General features: G+C 50.7%; 1 protein-coding gene across 3 annotated transcripts in view; it reads left to right on the top strand.

Annotated features, from left to right (window-relative positions):
- LOC103704938 (Ribophorin I) overlaps positions 1–13,053 on the top strand; it is a 51,661-nt gene that overhangs the window by 11,320 nt on the left and 27,288 nt on the right. For all 3 annotated transcript variants that reach the window (XR_003385244.3, XR_003385245.3, XM_008788463.4), the window contains exon 2: positions 12,944–12,988. Coding sequence is in view for 1 of the 3 variants with exons in the window: in XM_008788463.4 (XP_008786685.3) it covers positions 12,944–12,988 (45 nt within the window). In the remaining 2 variants the exon portion in view is untranslated. The remainder of the gene's footprint in view (positions 1–12,943; positions 12,989–13,053) is intronic.

The following is a 13,053-nucleotide window of genomic DNA, read 5'->3' as shown; positions in this document are numbered from 1 at the left end:
AGATTGAAATTATCATCTTGGTCCACGTTCACTCGAGATCGAATCAGGATCAATTCACAACAGGATTGATTAAAATTAGTTGTGTTTGGGATAGAACTAGAAATGAAATAGATTTCATACACTTATCATGGTAGTGTGCTGATCCCTCAAAGGACAATGACCAACCTTAGAGTCAAATCATTAAATGGCTAGAAATGTAGTTCACAAAATGAACATGTACTGATGATCATTAGATAGCAACGGTCTATCTCAAAAATGATTTGCATCAAATCACAAGAGCAGGTCTGAGAAGGCAAAGTATTGATACCATGATTCAATATGCCACAAAGCTTTGAACTTAAACTCATAAATCATAAGATGGGAGCAAATAATGCATGGTTTATTCAGATACTTAACAAATTAGACCATATTTGATCAACAATCAACTAACCCGAGTCAAGATACGCTCAAATTATTATTATTATTATTTTCTTAGCATACCCAAAAAAATAGCAAATTCTATCCAAGAGATAACATAATCATATCATGATTGACCTGAGAATCAACAAAATCTTTCATTATTGAACAACATAGTCTTTCATAATAACATGTTACCAAAACACAGTCAATATTTTTGACCAGTTTAGATTGACTCAATCCATCATACTTTCGCTGCGCAACTCTGATCAATATTCTCCAAAATTTCTTAATGATCCTAGATCATCAACATTTTTTTTATATATAATATCCAAGCAAAATTTTATCCTTGCTTTCCAAGTACACTAGGTCATGATTAACCCTTGAGATGGTTGTCGTATTTGTACCATCATATAATCAAGTAATCATATTCTAGATCCAGATTTGAACTAAGCCAATTCTAGTTTCCCTTGACAATTCCATTATACAAGTTAATATTTATTCTAAGCTTTGATAATTAAAAGATTCTAGATTAGCTTGCTCAGGAGCCTAGTCAATCATCCTGAATCTTTTCTTTAGGCTAAACTTATTTGGGCCTCTCATGAAATCCCACTTGCATTTCTCATATGGTGAGACAAAATCCATAATCAACTCATGGCCTTGATTTATAAATATTTAATTCACAAGAATCTAATAATCTAGTTTAAAGATTTACAAAAAAATTCCACCCAGATATAAGCTCTATGATTTTACATTGAGATCAACTCCTCAAATAAGTAAAATATTTTTATTTGCAGTACTGCAAACATTTCGGGATCTTGTAAATCTACTAGACTTAGAGAATCTATTAATAACCCAATGATATCCATATCGATCAAAATCAAAAGTATTATACTTTCCAACAATCTTTTTTTTTTATATTTTTTTTTTAACAAGGAAAAGCATCAAGAACTTTTCCAAATCAAACAAGTCCTATTTTCGACCAACCCAAAAACATTTTAATCCACCAATATTCTCAAGATTTACTAATTGACTTTCCATCAAAATATCAATCTTAATTGTTTCAAGTCTCAAGTAGAGCCAAATAAGAACTCTTAAGTCTCATCCCCAAGTATATTTTCCTTCTATATACGAGCTCCATGCATGATCCACATACAGATTTCAATGAATATTTTCTAGTCCGAGCTTTAAACATTTTTTTTATAGATGAATCTTAATTTGCCACCAAAATAATTAACTTCAACTAGAAGCAATATCCACAGTGCCTGATATCAAGTTAAACTTCCAAAATAATTACATTGCACGATAATATCTCATGATTAATATTCCTTCACTTAATTTAGTCAAAATCTAATTAATCATAACTTGAAATACAAATTGCTCTACCAAGAAAACTATCAGAATAACTTATTCACACTTTGGTTACAACCATAATTAGGTTGCATTCTAATTTTAGCATTTCAAAATTTTGATAAAATAATATAAATTTATCAATAGCAAAAGCAAATAAATATCTTCGTCTAATGGCCTAATGTCCACCCATCTCTCAAACTTTCCGACGAATCCTAAAGATCCTAAACTTAAGCTCCGTCTGACTATTTCAAACACAATCCCTAGGAATCTGAAACCTGAGCTCTGATACCACCTAATCTGTCACGCCCCGAGCCCGAGGCGCGGCAGACGCCGCACGCCCGCACGGCGGGCCGCGCAGGCGTGCAAGGCAACGGATTACATCAAAGCAGATACAGATGTTCAAAATTGACATAATTATTTAAATTGTTCAAAAGCGAACTTACAAAATTTCAAAATAACATATGCCAACATAATTCAAATGTCCAAACTAAACTAACTAAAATGCCAATAACTGAAGAATCATCCGAAAATCTAACGCACTCCCCAATCCCGTGCGATCAAGCCTCTGGATCTGAAAAATAAAGAAAATAAAATAATGAGCTACACTAGCCCAGTAAGCAACAAAATACCCCAAAGTGGGGTCAGAGCATATCAGATCAAATACAGGATAATAAAATAAATCATAAATAACATTGTTTTACTATTTTCAAAACTTATTATCATTTTTTTCAAAAACTCTGATACCAGAATCTCAACATGATAGGCTACGGCCACGTAACCCAGTGGCATGGGTTGCACAAGGTGCCAAACACCACTATTATTAAGCACCGGTGGTACGGTATCCAAATACCACTATTCTAATCACCGGTGGTACGGTGTCGAAACCGGTTCCTCACAGATTACAAGTCGACAGGGCCAACGTATAATCCCCATTGGCGGGGCCAGAACAGAACAGAACAGATCATAGCCATGCTGAGAATGCATATATACAAATATAAATTTCATAAATTGTCTAATCATATTTTACGGATTTCAGAGCATATAACAAAATATTCAAATGAAATTTAAACATGCCAGACCCATTTTACAAAACATGTTTCAAAATTAATCCACTAATAATTATTTTACCAAATAATTTCGAAAATGCACTTTGAAGCATTAAGTTACTTACCTCTTCTCGCTTGATTCCTACTTCAGGTAGACGGATCAGGTTCACCTGTTAAAGTTTAATTAATTTCTTGTTAATTTCAGACTAAGCAAAATTCAAAAATAATACTATTGGACATGGCCCAACAGAGCCCAAAGTTGGCCCATAATGGGCACGGCCTGATAGGGCCCATATCGAACTCGGCCCAATGGGCCCGCATACTCGGCTAAATAGGGCCCCCAAGGTTGGCTTCTAATTTGTTCATTTATACAATAAGATTTTTTTGCAGGGACTAATACTTAATTACAGGGTACTATTCTATAATAAAACTTGAGTGAGGGGACTAAATAAATATAGTCGGGGGCCTTTATGTAATAAATCTTTCCTATAGGGATCAAATACAAATTACTGAAAATCCTATTTCTGAAATAGCATACTGCCAAGGGCTTAACTGCAAATAATCTGTTTACTGGTCTAATGGGTTTGGGTTTCGGGTCCCGGGTTTCGGGTTCGGGTCCAGATTTCAGTTCAGGTTCAGGTTCAGGTTCGGGTTTAGGTTCGGGTTCGGATTCGGATTCGGATTCAGGTTCGGGTTCGGGTTCTCAGGTTTGATCTGGGTTTCGGGTTCGGATTTTTTTTTTTTTTTTTTTAAACCGGGCCTATGTTGGGCCCACAGTGAACCGGGCCCAGATCGGGCCCAGTGTGAACAGGGCCCATGTTTGGCCCTGTTCGGCCCGTAGGGTCGTCTTCCTCCCCCAATCCCCCCCACGGCAGGGGAAGACCGAGAGGGAGAGCGGAAGAGGAAGGGGCGGCGGCAGCGGCGGCGGGGTGGCCGGAGGCCACCCCTCAGTCGACGGCCAGCCGGCCGCAGTGGCGGCCGGCGGTCGTTGCGGTGGCTGGGGTCGAGATCAACCGAGAATGCTCTCGGTTGATGGGGCCAAAACAGATGGAGGAAGAGGGCTTACCGGCGGTGGCAGAGGCGACGGAGGGATCTCGGCCGAGGGAGGCTCGATCCGGTGTCAGGCGGCGGCGGCGGCGACGACGCTTGAACCCAAGGAGATGGGTCTCAGAACAGGGGGTGGCCGCGAGGGGGATCCGGGCGGCGCTCGGTCGGGAGGGTACACCGGTCGGAGAAGAGGAGAAGGGAAGGAAGGAAGAGGAGGAGGAGGAGACGGAGGAGAGGGAGGGCTCGGTGACAGTCTCAGGAGGAGGAAAGGGGCTTTATAGCCCTATGGTAATGGCTCTCCGCCGCGTGAATCACGGCGGCCAAGCGAGATCAGCGGCCGCTCGTGCGGCCGCGGGGTGGACGCGAAACCACCGCGATGTAGCCGCGGAGGGTCCGCGATGTAGCCGCGGAGGGTCCGCGGCGTCCTTGTGCCCGGAGAAGTCGGAGGGGATCGCGTCTGCGATCCCCTGTTCTGCCCCTTCCAAAAGAGGAAGACGGGGCTGAAGTCGGCTGGGGCTGCCGACTTCAGCCCGAATCTCACACCTTGTACCGTGTGCGTCCTGGCGCCGAGGCGACTGAAGACGCTTCTCTGCTCGGACTCCGTTTTTGGAGGGCGTCGACAGAAATCCAATAATAGGTAATGTAAAGACATTAAATAAATAGGTACCTTGTACCGTGTGCGTTCTGGCGCCGAGGCGACTGAAGACGCTTCTCTGCTCGGACTCCGTTTTTGGAGGGCGTCGACAGAAATCCAATAATAGGTAATGTAAAGACATTAAATAAATAGGTACCTTGTACCGTGTGCGTCCTGGCGCCGAGGCGACTGAAGACGCTTCTCTGCTCGGACTCCGTTTTTGGAGGGCGTCGACAGAGAAATCCAATGACGAAGAGCGGGCCGGACTCGTTGGCTGAAGCCGATGGAGCACGAGCCGAGCTCGTCCGGTCAGAGAGGACCGCTGACTTATCTCGATGTCTCGAGCATCCCTATAGTTGGGGCATCCCGACGTCTCGGGGCATCCTGACCATAGTCAGGGTAGGAGCACGAGCCGAGCTCGTCCGGTCAGAGAGGACCGCTAACTCATAGCCGATGGAGCACGAGCCGAGCTCGTCCGGTCAGAGAGGACCGCTAACTCATAGCCGATGGAGCACGAGCCGAGCTCGTCCGGTCAGAGAGGACCGCTAACTCATCTCCCGACGTCTCGGGCATCCCTATAGCCGGGGCATCCCGACGTCTCGGGGCATCCCGACGGATCGAGGCATCCCGACGTCTCGGGGCATCCTGACCGTGGTCAGGGTAGGAGCACGAGCCGAGCTCGTCCGGTCAGAGAGGACCGCTAACTCATAGCCGATGGAGCACGAGCCGAGCTCGTCCGGTCAGAGAGGACCGCTAACTCATAGCTGATGGAGCACGAGCCGAGCTCGTCCGGTCAGAGAGGACCGCTAACTCATCTCCCGACGTCTCGGGCCGTCCCGACAGATCGGGGCATCCCGTTGCGGCAGGGCATCCCAATATATTGGGCATCCTGACGTCTCAGGGTAGGAGCACGAGCCGAGCTCGTCCGGTCAGAGAGGACCGCTAACTCATAGCCGATGGAGCACGAGCCGAGCTCGTCCGGTCAGAGAGGACCGCTAACTCATAGCTGATGGAGCACGAGCCGAGCTCGTCCGGTCAGAGAGGACCGCTAACTCATCTCCCGACGTCTCGGGCCGTCCTGACAGATCGGGGCATCCCGTTGCGGCAGGGCATCTTGACCGTGGTCAGGGTAGGAGAAATAAACCTGACATCATGAGATAATCAGGAGAAATTGGTGAGCTCAAAATGGGTATACGGACCGTAAGTTTATTATAAAATGGAATTCATAAAACGAGGTTCAATAATCGAATAATGGGGAACCCCTTAGGGTTCTACTGATGGTACACGCGGAGGTTTTCAGAGCTCCAGCTCCGCGGAATGGGCGTCCCGTCTGGGGACTCCAGCTGGTAAGTTCCGGGCCGGCGAACGCGCGTGACTCGGTACGGTCCTTCCCAATTGGGGGCCAGCTTTCCTTGCTCAGCAGGTCGGGAGGCTTCAGCTCTTCTGAGGACAAGGTCCCTTGGTCTGAAGGATTTGATTTTGACCTTGGCGTTGTAGTACTGAGCTGTCTTTTGCGGGTACCTCGCCATACGAACTCGGGCGGCCTCCCTTGTTTCCTCGATCAAGTCAAGGTTACTTCTGAGCTGCGAAGAGTTGGAGCTGGCATCATGATGCTCGACTCTTGGAGAGGGAAGCCCAATCTCCAGTGGGATGACGGCCTCCGTCCCATATGTTAAGTTGAAGGGAGTCTCGCCGGTGGGGACACGGAACGTGGTCCGGTAAGCCCACAGGACATTATATAGGTCTTCGACCCATTGTCCTTTGGATTTGTCGAGCCTGGCTTTAAGACCCTGCAAAATGGTACGATTTGTTACCTCGGTTTCTCCGTTTGTCTGAGGGTGCGCGACCGAGGTGAAGCGGTGGTCAATGCCAAGCTCGAAGCAGAACTCTCTGAAGTGGATGTTGTCGAACTGGCGACCGTTGTCAGAAATAAGGATGCGGGGAAGTCCGAATCTGCAAATAATGGACTTCCAGACAAAATTCCGCATCTTCTGCTCGGTGATCCGGGCAAGGGGCTCGGCTTCTACCCACTTGGTGAAGTAGTCGATGGAGACGACCAGAAATTTTCTTTGCCCGGTGGCCAGTGGAAATGGCCCTAGGATGTCAATTCCCCACTGGGCAAAAGGCCAAGGGGAACTGATAGAAGTCAAGGGAGCCGAGGGCCGGCGCTGAACATTGGCATTCCTTTGGCACCGGTCACATCTTTGGACAAAGTCCATGGCATTCTTCTGTAGTGTCGGCCAATAATATCCTTGGCGCAAAATTTTGTGGGCCAGCGCTCGCCCTCCTAGATGGTTTCCATAGATCCCTTCGTGGACTTCACGCAGGGCATAATCCGCCTCTGTTGGGCGGAGACATCTGAGGAGTGGAGAAGTGAAGGATCTTCGATAGAGGTTTCCCTCGTATAGTATGTACCGGGTGGCGAGACGCTTCACTCGGCGAGCCTCTCGTTCATCAGTGGGGAGGACTTCGTCTTGTAGATAGCTGATGAGTTCGTCCATCCAGCTTGGCTCGAACTCGGTGCAGAAGGTCTGCTCGGGCTCGTCTGTACTGGGCTTTTTAAGATACTCCAGCACGGCCCCCTTGGGAAGCTCGCTCATACGAGAGGACGCCAGCTTTGACAGCTGGTCGGCCCTGAGATTCTCCGACCTGGCAATATGTTGGATGTGGAAAGAGTCCAAGGCCGAGGCGAGATCCCGTACCTTCTGGAGATACTTCTGCATGGTCGGGTCTCTGGCTTCGAAGTTGCCCATAATTTGGTTGACGGCGAGCTGAGAATCACTGTAGGCCCTCAAGTCCTTCACTCCTAGCTCCTTGGCTAGCTTGAGCCCGGCAACGAGCGCTTCGTATTCCGCCATATTATTAGAGGCAGGAAACTCCAGGCGCAAGGCTTGCTCGGCGACCACCCCTTCTGGGCTGGTGAGAATGAGCCCTGCTCCGCTACCCCTCGAGTTTGACGAGCCATCGACATGCAAAGTCCATGTCAAACTCGGGGTCTGCTCCGTGAGTGGCTCTGGCTCGGGTTCGTCCTCGTCCGGTATGGTGCACTCGGCTATAAAGTCTGCGAGTGCTTGTGCTTTGATTGCCGGTCTGGGTCGGTACTCGATGTCAAATTCCCCGAGCTCAATGGCCCATTTTGTGATCCGGCCGGCACGGTCTGATCTCTGTAGGATCTGCTTGACTGGCTGGTCGGTCAACACAGCCACTGTATGGGCTTGGAAGTAGGGTCGGAGCCTCCGAGCCGAAATGACCAGAGCGTAGGCGGTCTTCTCGAGCTTGGCGTATCGGGTCTCGGCGTCTCTCAAGACCCGGCTGGTGTAATACACTGGCTTTTGAAGTTTGTCCTCCTCTCGGACCAAGACCGAGCTTACCGCAACAGGGGAGACAGCTAGGTATAAGTAGAGGATCTCACCCTGTTGCGGCTTTGTGAGCAGGGGAGGGGAAGCCAGGAGATGTTTGAGCTCTTCAAAAGATTGCTGGCACTCGTCCGACCACAGAAAGTTCTTCGGCTTTTTGAGGGCCGCAAAAAATGGAAGGCAGCGCTCAGCCGAGCGGGAGATGAACCTCCCGAGAGCTGCAACTCGGCCTGTGAGCCGTTGTACCTCCTTGACCGTCCTAGGAGGCGTCATCTTTTGAAGGGCTCGGATCTTCTCTGGATTGGCCTCGATTCCTCGCTGTGTAATGATGAAGCCGAGGAATTTGCCGGAGGTGACTCCGAATGCACATTTAGCTGGATTGAGCTTCATTTGGTACTTTCGGAGCGTGGAGAATGCTTCATTGAGGTCGGCTATATGGTTTTGTGCCACCTTGCTTTTCACTAGCATGTCATCCACGTAGACCTCCATGTTCCGGCCTATTTGATCTTTGAAGATCCGGCTAACCAGCCTCTGATAGGTTGCCCCGGCATTTTTTAAGCCGAATGGCATCACCTTGTAGCAATAGGTTCCCCCATCGGTGATGAAGGCTGTCTTCTCCTCATCTTCTGGCGCCATGCGGATCTGGTTGTATCCGGAGAAGGCGTCCATGAATGCCAGTAGCTCGTGACCCGAAGTGGAGTCCACGAGCTGGTCGATGCTGGGAAGTGGGAAACTGTCCTTTGGACAAGCTTTATTCAGATCAGTGTAGTCCACGCACATACGCCACTTTCCGTTGGCCTTCTTGACGAGGACCACATTGGCGAGCCACTCCGGGTAAGCTATCTCCCGGATGAATCCAGCTTCGAGGAGTTTGCTGACCTCCTCGGCTGCTGCTTGCTGTCGTTCAGGGGCGGCGCCCCGCTTCTTTTGCCGCACGGGCTTGCTGGTTGGCTTTACTTGGAGCCGGTGGACCATGATCTCTGGATCTATCCCCGGCATGTCTGCAGGCGACCATGCGAAAACATCCATGTTGTCTCGTAGGAAGTTGGCGAGGCGACCCCTCTCGTGCGCGTCAAGGCCGGAGCCGACCTGCACGGTTAGCTCAGGAGAGTTCTCACGTAGGGGAACCTGAATTAATAACTCACCGGGCTCTACCCGCTCTTTCTGAGGGTCGACCCGTGCCTCCAGAACCTTGGTTGAGGGCTGGCCAGTCACTGGGGCAGGCACTTCGGCGGGTCGCTTTGCCTCGTGGGTCGCCAGGTAGCATCGCCTTGCCACCATTTGGTCTCCTCGGGCTTCGCCGACCCCCCGGCTGGTGGGGAATCGCATGAGCAGATGGTGAGTGGAGACTACTGCTCGGAGGGCGTTGAGGCCTGGCCTTCCGAGGATGGCATTGTAGACCGAAGGAAGACGTATCACGAGGAAGCTCATCCCCACGGTGCTTTCACGAGGGGCGAGCCCGGCCGTGACCAGAAGGTTGATCTCGCCCTCTACTGGGACTGAATCCCCAGTAAATCCAACCAACGGAGCATTCATCCTCCGTAGCTGTTCTTTGGTCATCCCCATTTTACAATACGCACCAAAGTACAGAACATTCGCCGAGCTTCCATTATCGACTAAGATGCGTTTTACATCAAATCTATTTATGATCATGGAGATGACCACGGCATCATCATGGGGAGTTTCAACTCCCTCTAAGTCATCGTCTGAAAAGGAGATGACTTCAGAAGCGCGCGGGCGCTTCGATGAGGTTTCTCCCTCCGAGGCTTCTCCAGCCGAGGCCCCTCCTCGGATAGTGTTGATGACGCCGGCGATAGGCCTGTTGGCATTCGAACCTTCAGGCTGTGCTGCTGCTTCGTCGGGCTGCTTTTCTTCACGCCGGCCTTGCACAAACCGATCAAGCACCCCTCGGCGGATGAGTGCTTCGATCTCATTTCGGAGCTGGTAACACTCCTCGGTATCATGATCTTTGTCCCGGTGGAAACGGCAATACTTCCGGTTATCGCGCCGGGTTCGGGTATCAGGCTTCGGAGGCGGGAGCCGGATGCGATCTCGACTCTCGATCTCCATGAGAATTTCGGCCCGAGGGGTGTTAAGGGGGGTGTATTTTTCATACCTCCCTTCAGGTGCGCGGGCCTGCAGTGGGAACCTCGGGCGGAGTGGTGACCTCTGCTGTGGCGGTCCCCTCAGTCGGGGTGGACTCCTCGGGCGGGGCGGATTCTTGGCTTGTCGCGGAGATGGGCTTCTGGGCTGGCCGCGTTCCTCGCGGCGCCTCTTCTTGGGGTTCTGCTCGGTCCCGCCCCGCCTGACGGCCACGGCTTCCTCAGCCTTGGCATATTTCCGGGCCCGAGCGAACATTTCTGTAAGGTCCGCTGGGAAATTCTTCTCAATCGAGAAGAGGAATCTGTAGGACCAGGCTCCAGTCTTCAGCGCCGACATGGCGATTGACTGGTCAAGCTCCCGGACTTCCCATGTTGCGGCGGTGAACCGGTCCAGATATTCCTTGAAGGACTTTCCCTCCTTTTGTTTAATGTCGAGGAGGGAGTCGGATGTCCGCCGCTGGGGCTGGCTAGCGGCGAAGTTGCCGGCAAACTGTCTGCCGAGCTGCTCAAAGGAGGAGACAGTACTCGGCTTCAGCCCGGTGAACCAAAGCCGGGCTGGTCCTCGGAGTGTTGCCGGGAAAGCCTTGCACATCATGGCTTCCGAGGCTCCTTGTAGGGCCATTAAGACCCGGTAACTCTCCAGGTGGTCAAGGGGATCAGCCTTGCCGTTGTAAGGCTCCACCTGGGGCATCTTGAACCGGAGGGGAACCGGTTCATCTTCAATCTCCTGGGAGAAGGGCGACTTCGTATTGAACTCGAAGTCGCCGTTACGTCCCGATTTTCTCCCGTGGAGTGCCTGGATTTGGCGCTCCAGCTTTTCGACCTTCTTGTCGAGTTCATCATTCTGGAGGATCGCTACAGCGGTTCCTCCGGGTGCAGGTTGCCCTGTAACCGACTCAGCTTCTGAAGGTTGTGGCCAGCCTCCGTGATTTCTGACTGGGTGCTCTCTCCAGAGGGAGGCCTGGACTTGAGAGTCCTGACCTTGAAGAGGAAGCCCGCTTATAGGGGGCTCCGGTTGAACTGGAGCCGGGGGAGGCGGTGCCGTTGGGATGCCTCTAGGTTGCAGGCTTTGGACAGCGGTGGCCAAGGCCTGCACCTGTTGCACCAGGGCATCAAACCGCTCCGGCCGAACTTGATGAACTGACTCAGCCGGAGGTGGTGAGTTTCGGACGGAGTGCTCAGGACTGGGTGGAGGACGTCGAGAGGCGTTGGAGACCCCTTTGCTCCTTAGCTTCATGGCAGCGAACTCGGACCCTTCCTCTAGCGCCAACTGTTGCTGGAAATTGGACCCGGGGGCCGCCGCGAAGCCGGGGAAGGAGGAGCTCCGCTGCTACAGGGGGCGGACGGCGGTGCGCCGGCTGGCTGCGTCCTCTGCTGCGGGGGGGGTGTGCAAGTCCTGCAAGGAAAACCGGTGGCCGGGCTCCCCGGCTCCGGCCCTCCGATGCCTAAGTCAGAGGGGACAAGTATGTGGAGAGAGCAGGGAAGAGAGTATATGGAGAAGACAGCAAGAACATTTGGATAAGATAAAGAAGACGAAGAGGATGATGTCCTCAATTGCGTCTGTGCTTTCCGGCGGGTTCAGTCCCGGGGATCTGTTTCCGTTTTTGTTTTTCCCCCCCTTTGGTTCTCCCAGGTTCCCTTTTATAGGAGGGGATTACGTTACCTGGGAGGTAACCGGGGGATTTGTCCCTGTCCGTGATAATTGGGCACGATTTGGCCCATTTATGGCGTAGTGGAGAACGGGGCCGAATCAGACCGGAACCAGGGAGTTGTCACGGTCGATCGGACCTGTTGGAGTGGTTGAACCGCCGGCCGTAGCGGGCCTGGGGTCTGTGGATGGTAAGTGCATTTATTACCGAATGAACCGGCGGCCAGGTAGAGCCATACGCTCTGATGGTTCAGTGATCCGGAGATCGTCTTGGGCCGTGTTCATTAAATGCCTGAGTGCATCGGAGACTTAAGGGAGTCTCATGCATTAATGGCAGGTCGTGCCGAACGCCTGCGGAGATCTTATGCCTTGATGGCTTGGAGATAGTGGCAGGTCGCAAGCCGTAGGAGTTGTCAAGTCCCTTGGACTTTAGGCGGGGGTTGAACATTTGGTAAAGGCATCGGCTCGGCAAGGGTGCCGAGCCGAGCTGGTCGCCCAATGGGGCGCCCTGTGGCGGGGCTGCTTTGAGTACTCCTGGTCGGCGCCCTTTAGACGAGCACCTTCTAGCAGAGCGCCTTGGCGCTGTCTTTGGTCGGCACTTTCTAACCGAGCAGCTTATTTTGGGTGGGGCACCTCTTGGCGCGCGCTCTGGTCGGCGCCCTCTAGTCGAGCGCCTTCCTGGTCGGCATCCTTTGGCCGAGCAGCTTTCCGGTCGGCACTCCTTGGCCGAGCAGCTTTCCGGTCGGCGCTCTTCGGCCGAGCGGCTTTTCGGTCGGTGTACTTCGGCCGAGCGCCTCCGTGGATGTATGACTTAGGGTTTTTCCCCTAACAGGAACATATGCCATTTGAGATCTTGACTCATAATTGGCTTTATACACCCCATGCGGACATGCATGGATGTTCAGTAAATAAAACAATCTGTGTATTTTCTTGACTGGCAGTACGGGTGTAAAAAAGCTGAGCTCGAGCAGATCAGGCCTAAAGCTCTAGGTAGACTTGTTTTTGTAATCATGCGAAGCTTGGATTAGCCCATTTACATTTGAACAGAGCTTCGGGCATTCATGAAAAACTCATTTAAGCAATCTGCTTAGATCACGTGGCCTCTCAAGGCTTCTACACAGAGACATACATGCACGAGAGAGAGAGGTGGGGGGTGGGGAAGAGAATCCTTGCTGTTACATCCCAATCTTTGCTGAAATTTGTTCTTTTTTATGCAACTTATATTAGTCTTTAACGAATAAATTTACATAATTTTGTTAATAGATAATAGCTAAAATAATTATTTGAATTTTGTTATTAAATTGAGGTTTATTTCTCATTGATGTTGCTGTTGACCACATGAGAGTTTTCTTTTCTAACAGATTGATTTGACTTCGCACATCGTACGAGTCCTATCCTCATTAAAGGTAACTGTTGTTGCTTTATTCTTCTTTATGATCTTCAGGGCATTTGTGGGAGCTTTAACAATTTA

Source organism: Phoenix dactylifera, chromosome 3, assembly GCF_051530095.1.
Source record: "Phoenix dactylifera cultivar Ajwa chromosome 3, Ajwa_hap1_PhDact_Kaust_v1.1, whole genome shotgun sequence".
Lineage (NCBI taxonomy): Eukaryota > Viridiplantae > Streptophyta > Magnoliopsida > Arecales > Arecaceae > Phoenix > Phoenix dactylifera.
Note: the sequence above shows the minus strand (reverse complement) of the source record. Positions and strands in the feature narration are given on the sequence as shown.